This window comes from Portunus trituberculatus, chromosome 46, assembly GCF_017591435.1.
Source record: "Portunus trituberculatus isolate SZX2019 chromosome 46, ASM1759143v1, whole genome shotgun sequence".
Lineage (NCBI taxonomy): Eukaryota > Metazoa > Arthropoda > Malacostraca > Decapoda > Portunidae > Portunus > Portunus trituberculatus.
Genome location: NC_059300.1, coordinates 12,192,857 through 12,210,131, shown reverse-complemented (window position 1 = coordinate 12,210,131; position 17,275 = coordinate 12,192,857). Strand labels below are relative to the sequence as shown.

Genomic DNA, 17,275 nt, shown 5'->3' with positions numbered 1-17,275 from the left:
ATACCTACAGATTAATGAGCATTATGTCAAATTAAAAGCAATAGTAGGATTCAATTTCAGCTTTTATTCATCATGATTAGATGGAGTTAAATAATTACTAAGAAGGCAAGTAAATACTGTTATATGAGATGAAAGTAACATACTGACAAAAGATAAAGAAAAAAAAACTTCAAAAGCTGTGGATACCTAGAATTAGCATTTGTCACACTAAACTTTTAGGAATGTGAAGGGTACACATAGAAATTAGTACATAGCCATAACATATATACAGAGAAATCTCTGGTATTCCGCAGCAAGTGTCGTGAGCTGACAAAACATGCGTGCATACGTTATTAAGTTTAATCATTATCATTTAGCATATATATGTATATACAACTGGCAGTTTCCCAACTTGTTGGGATGGTACTCGAGAAAAATCAAAATACAGAAGTCAAATAAATCTCTACATTAAATATCTAAATTTTTTTGTATAATTTCATCAGTCAGCATCTGATCCCCATTCATACATTTTAATTTTGCTGTCTTTGTTAATTGTTGAAATATAAAGCTTAAAGAATCAAACAATATGATTAATTTATGGCTCTATCTGTAACCACTGACCTTGATGCACTTATCTGTTACTGAAATTACACTAAGTATATTTATTTTACTGTGTGCTGTGTTTGTTACAATACTGTAGGCACTAACTAACTCCCCATGCAAATATTTACATGTGAAAATCATGATATATAGAGGTTCATTACTCAACTTGTGGTATGTATTGCAAATGAGTAAACTAATAATTGCATAAATTTATTTATAAAACTTTCAGTGTATAGTCTGATTAAATAAAAGCCAATGATACTAACCAATGAGTGTGGAATGACTGTCTTTGTACGTGACATGCAGCTATCAACCCTGTGATGTAAAACACAACAAAATCTTAAACACTTCAGTAGTACAAATACAAAAACCATCTTAACTTCAGACTCTTTTTCGATCAGTGAGCACCCTTACAATACACCCAACACCACCAACATTGTACACTTTTTCATGCCATATGAGTAAAATGGCTGATGACCCTTCTGATGGCCTTTCAAACCCTCGGTAAATGTATTTCATGAGCACATCCAGCTGTGTCTTGTCGAGTGATGCAATTATCTGATCCATCTGTGATTTGTTGACTGACAGAAGCACCTGAGTGTTGAAGAAAGTACAAAGTAAATAATCAGCAGTTTTCAAAATGAACAATAACTTACTTTGAATTTTGTTCACTATAAGTATTCACTTGTGAATAGCACAATAATGACTATAAGTTTTTTCTTCATTCTAGTATCCAGTATGTTCAAGTCTGGCATTTCTAATTTCTATATAAACCTCACCTCATTATGTATTAAAGATTTTATTACAGTTGGAGATAAACATTAAATTGAATCTTGTCTCAGTATTCATTTTTACTGTCCTAAATACATTGCATCACAACTGATCCATTATATAAAAATTACAACTAAGATTAACATTGGTAACCCATTCACAATATTGTTTAATTGGATGAGTTTGATTGTGAAAGAAAAAAAATAAATAAATAAAAAATTAAGAACAATATCACTGATGACTGTTAATATATCCAATGAAAACAACAAAATGAGGCACTGGGGTGAGAAGTACAAAGACTTGCCATCCATATTTCAATGGTTTACATCAATGGTTACAGTCATGAGTACACTATGGTGAATAAAAATTATTTTTCTACACTTACTATTATGATTCTTGATCAAGTTTTTTTATACTGTATTATTTCTTCACTTTTATATTAATATATGGTATAAAAATTAGGCAAAAAGTGACAAAAAATGACATCTTGGAGTCAATTTGAATTATTACCATCAGTTCTTCACCTTGGCTATCATGCTACCATGATTTTGGCTATTGTGCAGTGATAGATGTACCAAATAGGCAAGAGAGCAGAGGGTTGAGTGTAGGTAAATACAGCTAAATAAATACACACACACACACACACAGAAACAGAAACAGAAGGCTGCAAGGATATCTATATAAAGAAAAATAGAAATGAGGAAGAAAGGAAGAGATACAATGAACTGGCAGCAGCAGTAAGGGAAAAGAATAATGAAAGGTCAGAAGAGGAGAAGAAGGCATTTTTTTGGAGAATTCTAGGAGACAGGATAAGGAAATGGTATATAAACGAGAAGGAAGAGAAAAAAGTGGAACAAGTTTAACTAAAAATGATAAAGGCAAAAGACTAAAAATGATGTATACGAACACAGACGGGGTTTTATCAAGTAAATTAGAATTAAGAGATTACATAAGGAAAGAAAATCCAGATATTGTATGCCTGGCTGAAACAAAACTAAATGAGAAAATCAAAATAGTCTTGGATAATAGGTATAATGTATGGAGAAGAGACAGAGTGGGTAAAGGAGGAGGAGGAGTCATGATAATGTTAAGGAAGGAGATAGTGATCAATCAAGTGGAATGTGGGGAAGGAAAAGCAGAAGTATTGTATATTAAGATGCATATTAATAAAAAAGAGTTAACAATCATTGTAACATATGTGCCACCAAAAACAAATTCATGGACCAATCAAGAATATAAAGACATGATAGATGACACAATAAGGAGTCTAATGAGAATCGTTAAAGAAAGGAGAAAAGTGATATTAGTAGGAGATTTCAACTGTAAAGAAGTGGACTGGGAAAATTATGAAAGTGGTATGGGGGAAGAAGCCTAGGGAGAAAGATTCTTAAACCTAATGATAGACAATATGATGGACCAGAGAGTAAAGGAATGCACAAGATTCAGAGGAAACGACGAGCCGGCGAGATTGGACCTAGTTTTTACAAGGGGTATACAAATGAATGACAATATAAGATATAAGTGCCCATTGGGAAAGAGTGACCATGTAATATTAGAAATAGATATAGAAGAAGGAAAGGAAGATAGAGACGATTCATACAAAGGAGACCGATTAAATTACAGAAAGGCTGATATTGAGAATCTCAAGAACTATTTTAAAAACGTAGACTGGGAGGAGATGGAAAACTCAGAGACAATGCAAGACAAATATAACTTATTTTTGGAAATATACAAAACAGGAGTCAGGGAATATGTCCCAAAATATAGACCAAAAGAAGAAGGAAAGAAAGATTGGTTTAATGCAAGGTGTGCTAGGGCAAAGGAGAAAAGAGATGGAGCATGGAAAAGGTGGAGGAGAAATAGAATCCAACAAACAAGGAAAACTTCAAGGCAGCGAGAAATGAATATGTTAAGGTGAGGAAGGAAGAGGAAAAGAACTTTGAAAAGATATTGTCGAAAAATGTAAGGAGCAACCAAAATTGTTCTATAGATTCATAAATGGAAAAATTAGGCAAAAGAAACAATAGAAAGGTTAAAAGGAGAGAACGGGATGGTGGAAGACCCAAAAGTATGGCAGAACTATTAAATAAAAAATTCCAGGAGGTCTTTACTAAAGAATCCAAATTTGAGAGGCCACAGGGTAATAGAGAGACAATCTATATGAAAGAGATTAAAGTAACCAAGCTTGAAATAAAAGAGTTAATGAAGGAACTGGATGAAGAGAAGGCAATGGGACCGGATGAAGTCTCAGGCAGAATACTGAAAGAATGTAGGAAGAACTAGCAAGTCCTATATACAACATCATAAAATGCTCAATAGAAAATGGAACAGTGCCAGTAGAATGGAAAAGAGCTGAGGTGGTTCCCATATATAAGAGTGGAAGGAAAGAAGAACCTTTAAATTACAGACCGGTATCACTAACTAGTGTAATATGCAAGATGTGTGAAAGAATAATAAAGAAACAATGGATCGAGTTCCTTGAAGACAACAAATTAATATCAAATAGCCAATTTGGTTTTAGAAAAGGACGGTCTTGTGTAACTAATTTATTGAGTTTCTATTCTAGAATAGTTGATAGAGTACAAGAGAGAGAGGATGGGTTGACTGCATCTATTTGGATTTAAAAAAGGCGTTTGACAAAGTGCCACACGCAAGATTACTGTGGAAGTTAGAGGAGAAGGGTGGCTTAAAAGGAAGCACATTGAGATGGATAGAAAATTATTTGAGGGGAGAGAAATAAGGACGGTAGTTAAAGATATGAAGTCCAAGTGGAGAGCAGTAGAAAGCGGAGTGCCACAGGGTCAGTATTGGCACCAATACTTTTCCTCATTTATATTAACGACATGCCAGAAGGAGTGAACAGCTACATAAATTTGTTTTGGATGATACGAAACTGTGCAGAGTTATAAAGCAAAAGGAGGATTGTGAAATACTGCAAGAAGACCTAAATAAGATCTGGGAATGGAGTAAGAAGTGGGAAATGGAATTCAATGTGAACAAAAGCCATGTCATGGAAATGGGAAAGAGTGAAAGACGACCTGTGGGAATCTATAAGATGGGAGATGGTGTAGAACTGGAGAAAGTAAAAAGGAAAAGGACTTAGGAGTGACGATGGAAGAAAACAATCAACCAGTAAGCCATATTGATAGAATTTTTAGAGAAACATATAATTTGCTGAGGAATATTGGAGTAGCATTTCACTACATGGACAAAGAAATGATGAAGAAATTGATAAATACTATAATAAGACCTAGATTGGAATATGCAGGAGTAGTGTGGACCCTCATAAAAGAAACACATAAGAAAATTGGAGAGGCTACAAAAATGGCTACAAGAATGGTCCCAGAACTTGAAGGGATGACATATGAGGAGAGACTAAAGGCTATGGATCTACCAACCTTGGAACAAAGAAGGAGAGAGGAGACCTGATACAAGTCTATAAATTGATCAACGGAATGGACCAAGTGGATAATGAGAAACTGATCCTGAGAGAAGAATATGACATCCGAAGCACAAGATCGCATAGTAAAAAGCTGAGAAAGGAAGATGTCTGAGAGATATTAAAAATATAGTTTCCGCAGAGATGTATTGAGACGTGGAACAGTTTAGATGAAGAAGTAGTGTCTGCAACGAGTGTGCACACTTTTAAAGTAAGATTGGATAAGTGTAGATATGGAGACGGGCCACACGAGCATAAAGCCCAGGCCCTGTAAAACTACAACTAGGTAAATACAACTAGGTAAATACAACTAGGTAAATACACACACACACACACACACACACACACACACACACACACACACACACACACACAAAGGGTAACGTCTGGCTGTCTCGTCAGAGACTGCAGCAGATCAAACAGTGAATTACACACACACACACACACACACACACACACACACACACACACACACACACACACACACACACACACACACACACACACTTCCAACATACCTTCAAAACTAGGTTTAGTGCCATATCCTTAGCTTGTTCATTCTTTCCTTTGGAAGCCACAGGAGCATTTGTAAGTAAGAGCTTCAGGGCATCAGCATGGTTACCTGCATGAAACGAAAATCAGCATTTTTGAGGATTACCCAAAAAAATAACATTGTTTATATATTTCATTCCACATAAAAGTTTTCACCTGAATTAATGCTGGAAACAACTGTGGCTTCTTCTACTCCAATTGGGGGGCTTTGAGGCTCTCCATCATCATCCTTATAATTATCTTCATTGTACTGGTCCACATCAATATTACGAAACTCTGAACTTAAGGTGTTTTTGGCCATTCTGGTCTGAGAACAATAAAAATACATAAGAAGAAATGAACAAAACACATAACACTATTGTACTGCATATAAGTAATATAAAACGTAACCTACATAATATTTACACATTTCAAGACAGTAACTTATCATCCATATAGTCTTCCAATAATGGTACAGTTGCTCATGAAAGTCTGACTACCTATCAGGACAACAGCATGCCCTTTCAGCTTAGAGCCAGTAAAGCTCGTAAGGGGAGAGAGGGTGAGGAGAGGAGAGGAAGACACAAGTGAGAGGTGATAGAAGGGAAACTCAGAATCACAGGAGTAGGGAACTGTGTGTGTATTGTTCACCACCACAGTCGCCTGCTGGTCACCCAGCTAACCTTTCCCAAACGGAAGAGTTCAGAGCTCATATTGACCCATCTTCAGGTAGGACTGAGACCACACCACACACCGGGACAGCGAAGCCACAACCCTTTGAGTTACATCCCGTACCTATTAACTGCTCGTTGAACAGGGGCTGCACATTAAGTGACTCACCCATTTGCCTCACTGCTCCCCAGACTCAAACCCAGGCACTCTCAACTGTCAGCCGAGTATGCTAACCACTATACTGTGTGGTGTGTGTGTGTGTGTGTGTGTGTGTGTGTGTGTGTGTGTGTGTGTGTGTGTGTATTTACCTAGTTATATTTACCTAGTTGTAGTTTTACAGGGCCTGGACTTTATGCTCGTGTGGCCCCGTCTCCATATCTACACTTATCCAATCTTACTTTAAAAGTATGCACACTCGTTGCAGACACTACTTCTTCATTTAAACTGTTCCATGTCTCAATACATCTCTGCAGGAAACTATCAGACATCTTCCTTTTCAGCTTTTTACTATGCGATCTTGTGCTTATGTCATATTTTCTCTCAGGATCAGTTTCTCATTATCCACTTGGTCCATTCCGTTGATCAATTTATAAACTTGTATCAGGTCTCCTCTCTCCCTTCTTTGTTCCAGGGTTGGTAGATCCATAGCCTTTAGTCTCTCCTATGTCATCCCTTCAAATTCTGGAACCATTCTTGTAGCTATTTTTTGTAGCTTCTCCAATTTCCTTATGTGTTTCTTTTTATGAGGGGTCCACACTACTCCTGCATATTCCAATCTGGGTCTTATTATAGTACTTATCAATTTCTTCATCATTTCTTTGTCCATGTAGTGAAATGCTACTCCAATATTCCTTAGCAAATTATATGTTTCTCTAAAAATTCTATCAATATGGTTTACTGGTTGATTGTTTTCTTCCATCGTCACTCCTAAGTCCTTTTCCTTTTAACTTTCTCCAGTTCTACTCCATCTCCCATCTTATAGATTCCCACAGGTCGTCTTTCACTCTTTCCCATTTCCATGACATGGCTTTTGTTCACATTGAATTCCATTTCCACTTCTTACTCCATTCCCAGATCTTATTTAGGTCTTCTTGCAGTATTTCACAATCCTCCTTTTGCTTTATAACTCTGCACAGTTTCGTATCATCTGCAAACAGATTTATGTAGCTGTTCACTCCTTCTGGCATGTCGTATAATATAAATGAGGAAAAGTATTGGTGCCAATACTGACCCTGTGGCACTCGCTTTCTACTGCTCTCCACTTGGACTTCATATCTTTAACTACCGTCCTTATTTCTCTCCCCTCAAATAATTTTCTATCCATCTCAATGTGCTTCCTTTTAAGCCACCCTTCTCCTCTAACTTCCATAGTAATCTTGCATGTGGCACTTTGTCAAATGCCTTTTTTAAATCCAAATAAATACAGTCAACCCATCCTCTCTCTCTTGTACTCTATCAACTATTCTAGAATAGAAACTCAATAAATTAGTTACACAAGACCATCTTTTCTAAAACCAAATTGGCTATTTGATATTAATTTGTTGTCTTCAAGGAACTCGATCCATTGTTTCTTTATTATTCTTTCACACATCTTGCATATTACACTAGTTAGTGATACCGGTCTGTAATTTAAAGGTTCTTCCTTCCTTCGCTCTTATATATGGGAACCACCTCAGCTCTTTTCCATTCTACTGGTACTGTTCCATTTTCTATTGAGAATTTTATGATGTTGTATATAGTACTTGCTAGTTCTTCCCTACATTCTTTCAGTATTCTGCCTGAGACTTCATCTGGTCCCATTGCCTTCTCTTCATCCAGTTCCTTCATTAACTCTTTTATTTCAAGCTTGATTACTTTAATCTCTTTCATATAGATTGTCTCTCTATTACTCTGTGGCCTCTCAAATTTGGATTCCTTAGTAAAGACCTCCTGGAATTTTGTATTTAATAGTTCTGCCATAGTTTTTGGGTCTTCCACCATCCCGTCCTCTCCTTTTAACCTTTCTATTGTTCCTTTTTGCCTAATTTTTCCATTTATGAATCTATAGAACAATTTTGGTTGCTCCTTACATTTTTCGACAATGTCTTTTCAAGTTCTTTTCCTCTTCCTTCCTCACCTTAACATATTCATTTCTCGCTGCCTTGAAGTTTTCCTTATTTGCTGGATTTCTATTTCTCCTCCACCTTTTCCATGCTCCATCTCTTTTCTCCTTTGCCTAGCACACCTTGCATTAAACCAATCTTTCTTTCCTTCTTCTTTAGGTCTATATTTTGGGACATATTCCTGACTCCTGTTTTGTATATTTCCAAAAATAAGTTATATTTGTCTTGCATTGTCTCTGAGTTTTCCATCTCCTCCCAGTCTACATTTTTAAAATAGTTCTTGAGATTCTCAATATCAGCCTTTCTGTAATTTAATCGGTCTCCTTTGTATGAATCGTCTCTATCTTCCTTTCCTCTTCTATATCTATTTCTAATATTGCATGGTCACTCTTTCCCAATGGGCACTTATATCTTATATCATCATTCATTTGTATACCCTTGTAAAAACTAGGTCCAATCTCGCTCGTCGTTTCCTCTGAATCTTGTGCATTCCTTTACTCTCTGGTCCATCATATTGTCTATCATTAGGTTCAAGAATCTTTCTCCCAGGCTTCTTCCCCATACCACTTTCATAATTTTCCCAGTCCACTTCTTTACAGTTGAAATCTCCTACTAATATCACTTTTCTCCTTTCTTTAACGATTCTCGTTAGACTCCTTATTGTGTCATCTATCATGTCTTTATATTCTTGATTGGTCCATGAATTTGTTTTGGTGGCACATATGTTACAATGATTGTTAACTCTTTTTATTAATATGCATCTTAATATACAATACTTCTGCTTTTCCTTCCCACATTCCATTTGGTTTATCACTATCTCCTTCCTTAACATAATCATGACTCCTCCTCCTCCTTTACCCACTCTGTCTCTTCTCCATACATTATACCTATTATCCAAGTCTATTTTGATTGCCTTATTTAGTTTTGTTTCAGCCAGGCATACAATATCTGGATTTTCTTTCTTTATGTAATCTCTTAATTCTAATTTACTTGATAAAACCCGTCTATGTTCGTATACATCATTTTTAGTCTTTTGCCTTTATCATTTTTAGTTAAACTTGTTCCACTTTTTCTCTTCCTTCTCGTTTATATACCATTTCCTTATCCTGTCTCCTAGAATTCTCCAAAAATGCCTTCTTCTCCTCTTCTGACCTTTCATTATTCTTTTCCTTACTGCTGCTTCCAGTTCATTGTATCTCTTCCTTTCTTCCTCATTTCTATTTTTCTTTATATAGATATCCTTGCAGCCTTCTGTTTCTCTAAGTTTTGTTGTTCTATATAATATTTCTTCTGTTGCTGCTTGTGATTTTAGTAGTATTTTAATTGGTCTCGTTTTCCTTCTTGATATGGTCCCATTCTGTTTATTTCTTCTACTTCCTCTTCCAAGTTCTGCCTATCTTCGTCATTTAGATTCTTCAGTAGGTCTTTGACTGATTTCATTTCTTCTTTTTCTTTTGGTCTATATTTTATTTTTTTTCTTTTATTCCAAATACGACTACACTCTTCTTTTTTTCTGCAATTTCTCTAACTAGATTTTCTTTTGTCTTGAGGACTCCTATCATTTCATATTGTCATATTTTCTTCAATTTCTTTAAGTTGTTCTTGAATCACCTCCTGAATTTTCAGCTTTTTCTTGTTGTTGTGTCACCTCCTGAAATTGTGTGTGTGTGTGTGTGTGTGTGTGTGTGTGTGTGTGTGTGTGTGTGTGTGTATGATACCTAGTTGTAGTTTTACAGGGCATGGGCTTTTACGCTCATGTGGCCCCGTCTCCATATCTACATTTATCCAATTTTTCTTTAAAACTATGCACACTCGTTGCTGTCACCACTTCTTCACTCAGACTGTTCCACGTCTCAACACATCTTTGCAGGAAACTATATTTATTTATATCTCTTCGACATCTTCCCTTCCTCAGCTTTTTACTATGCGATCTTGTGCTTCGACTGTCATATTCTTTTCTTAGGAGCAGTTTCTCATCCACTTGGTCTATTCCGTTGATCAATTTATAAACTTGTATCAGATCCCCTCTCTCCCTTCTCTGTTCCAGAGTTGGTAGATCCATAGCCTTTAGTCTCTCCTCATATGTTATCCCTTCAAATTCTGGAACCATTCTTGTAGCCATTTTTTGTAGTCTCTCCAGCTTCTTTATGTGTTTCTTTTTAAGGGGGGTCCACACTACCCCTGCATATTCCAATCTGAGTCTTATCATAGTACTTATCAATTTCTTCACCATTTCTTTGTCCATGTAGTGAAATGCTAATTCAATATTCCTTAGCAAATTATATGTCTCTCTGAAGATTTTATCTATATGGCTTACCGGTTGATTGTTTTCTTCCATCGTCACCCCCAAATCCTTTTCCTTTTTTACTTTCTCAAGTTCTACTCCATCTCCCATCTTGTACATTCCCACTGGTCGTCTTTCACTCTTTCCCATTTCCATGACATGGCTTTTGTCCACATTGAATTCCATCTCCCACTTTTTACTCCATTCCCAGATCTTATTTAGGTCTTCCTGCAGTATTTCACAATCCTCTTTTTGCTTTATAACTCTGCACGGTTTTGCATCATCTCTAAACAGATTTATGTAGCTGTTCACTCCTTCTGGCATGTTGTTTATATATATGAGGAAAAATATTGGCACCGGTACTGACCCCTGCGGCACTCCGCTTTCTACTGCTCTCCACTCGGACTTCATATCTTTGACAACCGTCCTTATTTCTCTCCCCCTCTAGTAATTTTCCATCCATTTCAATGTGCTTCCTTTTAAGCCACCCTTCTCCTCTTAACTTCCACAGTAACCTTGCATGTGGCACTTTATCAAATGCCCTTTTTAAATCCAAATAAATACAATCAACCCATCCCTCTCTCTCTTGTACTCTGTCAACTATTCTAGAGTAGAAACTCAGTAAATTTGTTACACACGACCACCCTTTTCTAAAACCAAATTGGCTATTTGATAATAATTTGTTGTGTTCACGGAACTCGATCCATTGTTTCTTTATTGCTCTTTCACACATATTACATATTACACTATAGTAAAACTAAATTGTACTTACCCATAGGGCTAGGCCTATAATCCGTGCGACGCTGCCATATCTCTCATTACTTCAAGGAAAACGGAATAACTGTTCTTTATTCATTTTAATGCATGACTTCACTAAAAAATATATAAGTGATGGACAAGACATGAAGATGCCATAGATAAATTAAATATAGTAAAGGTACTGGTTATAAAAGTGAAAATGAGGCTGATAATTTACCAAGTATTTACTATTATGTCCTCTCGAGATACCCAGTGTAATATAATGAGTGGGGAAAAGAAATGCTGATAAGGTTGTGATGATATAGTGTATATATCTTGTTTGCACTGGGACAAATCCTCTTCACTGTGCCTTCAGATGTACCAGCTGTACCTGCTGTCCTCTTCCTCGCTTGATTTATTGGTAAAAGTCGTCCTTGCAAGATTTTATCTATTAATTCTGTAGACAAACTTCTTGGTTTGGCTGTACAACACACATGCGAGGAAGTGTCAAGTGTATCCTTCCATAGTGGCGACCAAATGAGAAGTGAGTCGATATGCACCTGCGTGGTGACCTGACTCTTTCCCCTTCCCCCATTGGAAATACCGCCTACAGTCGACTGGCAACGACGCATGTCCTGACATGCCACATCATCATACATGTCCATGAAATACCTTCATTTGACTTGGTACATAACACTTATTTGCTTCACCTACTATTTAATTAGATAGTCAGAATATTCTTAGAATGCCGTTTGTTGATAATACTGTGATTAAAGAACCATGAGTAGTATAGACTGAATGTTTTGGTTGGAAATCTGGCAGAATGGCAAACAACACCCTACGGGTCAGTACAATTTAGTTTTACTATAGTTTTAATATAGTTTACTATAGTTTTAGTGATACCGGTCTGTAATTTAAAGGTTCTTCCTTCTTTCCACTCTTATATCAGGAACCACCTCAGCTCTTTTCCATTCTACTGGTACTGTTCCATTTTCTATTGAGCAATTTATGATGTTATATATAGGACTTGCTAGTTCTTCCCTACATTCTTTTAGTATTTTGCCTGAGACTTCATCTGGTCCCATTGCCTTTTCTTCATCCAGTTCCTTAATTAACTCTTTTATTTCAAGCTTGGTTACTTTAATCTCTTTCATATAGATGGTCTCTATATTACCCTGTGGCCTTTCAAATTTGGACTCCTTAGTAAAGACCTCTTGAAATTTACAATTTAACAGTTCTGCCATACTTTTTGGGTCTTCCACCATCCCATTCTCTCCTTTTAAGCTTTCAATTGTTTCTTTTTGTCTTATTTTTCCATTGATGAATCTGTAGAACAATTTTGGTTGCTCCTTGCATTTTTCGACAATGTCCCTTTCATAGTTCCTCTCCTCTTCCTTCCTCACTTTAACATATTCATTTCTCGCTGTCTTGAAGTTTTCCATATTTACTGCATTTCTATTTCTCCTCCAGCTTTTCCATGCTCCATCTCTTTTCTCCTTTGCCTTGGCACACCTTGCGTTAAACCAATCTTTTTTTCCTTCTTCTTTAGGTCTATATTTCGGGACATATTCCCTGACTCCTGTTTTGTATATTTCCAAAAATAAGTTATATTTCTTTTGCACCCTCTCAGTGTTTTCCATCTCCTCCCAGTTAACATATTTGAAATAGTTCTTGAGATTCTCAATATCAGCCTTTCTGTAATTTAATCGGTCTTCTTTGTATGATTCGTCTCTATCTTCTTTTCCTTCTTCTATATCCATTTCTAAAATTACATGGTCACTCTTTCCCAATGGGCACTTATATCTTATATCATCGTTCATTTGTATACCCCTTGTAAAAACCAGGTCCAACCTCGCCGGCTCATCGTTTCCTCTGAATCTTATGCTTTCCTTTACTCTCTGGTCCATCATATTGTCTATCATTAGGTTCAGGAATCTTTCTCCCTAGGGTTCTTCCCCCATACCACTTTCATAATTTTCCCAGTCCACTTCTTTACAGTTGAAGTCTCCTACTAATAACACTTTTCTCCTTTCTTTAATGACTCTCGTTAGACTCCTTATTGTGTCTTCTATCATGTCTTTATATTCTTGATTGGTCCATGAATTTGTTTTCGGTGGCACATACGTTCCAATGATTGTTATCTCTTTTTTATTAATATGCATCTTAATATATAGTACTTCCACTTTTCCTTCCCCATATTCCACTTGGTTTACCAATAACTCTTTCCTTAACATTATCATAACTCCTCCTCCTCCTTTACCCACTCTTTCTTTCCTCCATACGTTATATCTATTATCTATGTCTATTTTGATTGCCTCATTCAATTTTGTTTCAGCCAGGCATACAATATCAGGTTCTTCTTTCTTTATGTAATCTTTTAATTCTAATTTACTTGATAGAACTCCATCAGTGTTCGTATACATCATTTTTAGTTTCTTGTGTGTGTGTGTGTGTGTGTGTGTGTGTGTGTGTGTGTGTGTGTGTGTGTGTGTGTGTGTGTGTGTGTGTGTGTGTGTGTGTGTAATTGTTTTGTCTGCCATATGGAGTTTGTAGGGAAACTAGAAATTTCTTAATTAAATCTTTAACAAATGTCAAATATGATTGCACAGTTAATGTGCATAACAAGGCCTTCTTATAGTGGCCAGCATCATTGTCATTCATTTGGTTCACTTGTTCCAATCCACATGTCACCAATAATAGTAAAGCTAATTTATCTCTACTTTCCATCTGTCTTATTGCCTTAGGCTGCTTTGTATATCTGCAGTCTCAACCAACACTCCCTTTTGAACCCCCCACAAAGTGAACCTAATCTAACATAATTTCTTCCCTTATAGACTGACATACCCACAGAGTAGGAAGGGACCCAAACTCCCACTGTGATTACGAGATTCACCAGATATTGCAATATTTCACAGAAAAGTTGGTTTACTACATATCATATATATTTTTGGATATTCTACTCTCACATACTGAGATATCAAAATATCTAAAGTATTTTTAAAGACACTTATATCCCATTAATGGTTTAATAGTTGAACTAAGGTTATATACATGCACTGTGTGTTTTTTTTTTTTTTATATTATATCTATTCCTGGGGCAAAAATCACTTAATTCCTCAATTGATAACTAAAAGTTAGTATGATATTTTTTTCTTCTAGGCTATGAAATAGACTACTGGAAACTATGAACATGCGAAGCCCTGTAAATAAGTTTATTTTCATAACTTAAAAATCAAAGTCTGATAATAAGATTGTCCATTGCTAACCAAACTGTTCTGCATAAATGTTTTTGGCATCACAGAGACCTAATGATGTTTGCTGATGGACAGTGGCCATTCTTACGAGTTATTTTTTAGTCTAAAGGCATACCATGTTCAGAGTATGGCAAGACACTTCTTAGGGATACGGTGATGAAAGCACTGCAGCACCCGCAGGTCATTTTGGTTTTGGCTGCATTTTTTTTTTTTTTTTTCCCAAGAAGAAAATCAAATGAAAATTGCTCTACACTTTCCTAGTGAACCATTAAACTCTGAGGAGGTAAGATGAAACTTCTTTCAAGGTTTTGTGCTGTATTAAAGTCTCCAAAAATTAAAGAGCTTGGTTTACCAGACAACTATATTTTGCTCTATATACTGATGTTAAGTCGTATGAACTCAAATATACAGAAATACCATGGCAAAAAAATTATGGAAAAATACTGGAAGGAGTAAAAGCATGGTATATCAATAGACACATCGTAATACTGTGTTTGGAGATAACTACTCTGGACTGTGAGATGATGCTGACACTCACCTGAATTAAACCAGCTGGCAAATACTGAAAACATGACAGATTGGGTCCTCTCCTATTGGGCTATCCTTTTTATTTTGTCATGGTATGTTATTTTCCTCACTAGCTAACCACAGCAATAAGAGATAGACAACCAGGTGAGTCAACCTAACATTTTGTTACTGCCTAACTTGAGGGACTTCACCTCTCCTAGATTCCCCTGCATATTAAAATTACTTATTACTGATTTCAGACACGATAAAATGTGGCTAAAAACGGACCATGCAGTGAGATATTGGTAAACAATGCGAAGGTTTGCTACACACAATGTATTGGTTGAAACAACAATAAAACCAGCTATATAAACTAAAATTAATCATGAGGAAAAGGATGGTATGGGTCCTTGCCTTGCTGATTATTCATGTTGTAAGACTTATTATTCATACATATCTACTGGTTTCATGAAAGGCTATCGTATAATGAACGCCTCGCCCCCACCGAAAATAAAACATAAAAGTTTAGTTAGAACACTTCGGAAGCTCGTTCATAGAAATATAGAGGGTGAGTAGCCTGAGGAGAGAGTGGAAGAAGGAAACAAGGGAGAATGAGTGGAAGAGTGGAGTGGGGAGGGTGTAGGTGGGAACCAACCACACACTGAGCTTCATGTACAGAAACGCATGCCACACGTAACTTGAGAAATACATATAAGCTTATTATTCCAAAATTGGTAGTTAAGAGGTAAGTATATTTACACAATTGGCACAGAAACAACACACTGGGTGACAGGAGCCTCGGAGCCACAGAATCCAGAGGGCGGCGGCGCTCTTCACTGATAAGGACGATCACTGTCAGAGGTAGAGCTCGTCATAACTTTTATCGGCACCGCCTTGCTCTTTCCTTCCGTCTCGTCTCCACAGGTAGCTATGTGACTATGAATATGCTTGGTGACTAGTATTAACAATAACAGTTATGATCACAGTAGAAATAATTTCGTCAGTGATGATAACACAAAAGGTGATTTTATTAACGTACTGACCGGAGGTACCCAGACCCAGGGTTAAATAGTAATAGACCCTGCCCAGCAGACCTACACCTATCGTAGGTAAAAAATTTTGATGGCGTTAATTATATATATATATATATATATATATATATATATATATATATATATATATATATATATATATATATATAAACAAATAAGACAACATACAGGTCATATCTACAGTTTAAATAGTGAGAAATGTATGTACACTACACAACCTCGATAAATCCCTATAATAAACAAACAATTAAGGCAGTGTTGCGTGTGAAATAAACCGTCCATGCAAATAAATCCCCTGGGCTCTACGCGCCCTCTGTTACTTTGGTTGAAACTCGTGGATAGAAGGATCTATGGAGCTGATATCCCAACAAGAGCAATCATGATTATGTATCAGATTTCCACCAGCTACAGTTAACAATAATTTGCAGCCAAACTACTCAACAACCCAAGACACCATCACTTCCCACCCTCTGACCCTCCCCAGGATCTCTTACTGTGAAGCAAGGATGCGAGTGAAGCAGACGCAGGCCGCGCCTGCTTCAAACGTCTCCTACGCTTCAACAGTAAGGGCTCCACCTAAGATGTCTACTGTTGCCATCCAGACTGACCTCAGCGACCTGCTGCCTGCTCCATCTACCACCACTGATTCCCCTTCAACCTCTGCCTCATCATCTGCTAAATCTACTACTACTACTACTAAAACCTCTACTCCTATAACTTCCTCTGCTCCATACCTGTCTGCTATTTCTCGTACTCCCAGTAAGGGTGAGAAGACAGACAAGTCTAATAAATTAAATTTAACAAAGCTTGAACGTCAACGCCCTTCTCATGTCGTCGCCGCTCCCGCGCCGTCGAGAAGGAGTTCACACGCTCGCTCCTCTCGACGAGCTCCGGGGAGTTAACAATTGATGAATCGATGGATGTCACCATTAGTAAGGGCCGGGAGAGGTCCCCCGGCAGCGCCTCTGAGCGCAAAAGGACTAAGAAAAACGGCCGCCACCACAACTCTTAAGCCATAATGTTCAAGGTGTTACAGTGGAATTGCAGAAGTATTCGGAATAAAGATCCATATTTGTCACTTTTAGTGAACATACACAGGCCGTCCGTTATTTGTCTACAAGAGACGAGACTACAGGATCAGCCTGATCCTGCAGTGCTAAAACACTACCACCCGTATAGAAGATATGAGGGACACGGCGTTGCCATATACATACACAAAACACTGACACAAACAGAAGTGACGTTGAATACACCTCTGGAAGCGGTCGCGTGCAGGGTGAGATTCAACGACACGTATCTGGCTATCTGTTCCCTCTACTTGCCTCCCAATACCTCCATTGTTG

General features: G+C 37.0%; 1 protein-coding gene across 2 annotated transcripts; it reads right to left on the bottom strand.

The window, feature by feature from the left end:
• Window positions 1-44: 44 nt before the first annotated feature.
• Window positions 45-15,800, bottom strand: LOC123519927 (actin-related protein 2/3 complex subunit 5-C-like). Of its 2 annotated transcripts, none has more exons than XM_045281640.1 (4): window positions 15,662-15,800; window positions 5,501-5,651; window positions 5,311-5,414; window positions 45-1,176 (listed from the first exon to the last, which is right to left on the bottom strand). In XM_045281640.1, exons 2-4 carry the CDS (start codon window positions 5,643-5,645, stop codon window positions 964-966), a joined length of 462 nt encoding a protein of 153 aa, XP_045137575.1. In that variant the 5' UTR covers window positions 5,646-5,651; window positions 15,662-15,800; the 3' UTR covers window positions 45-963. The 2 variants fall into 2 exon arrangements, with proteins under 2 accessions (XP_045137575.1, XP_045137574.1); XM_045281639.1 differs by having other exon boundaries at window positions 15,640-15,797.
• Window positions 15,801-17,275: the final 1,475 nt, after the last annotated feature.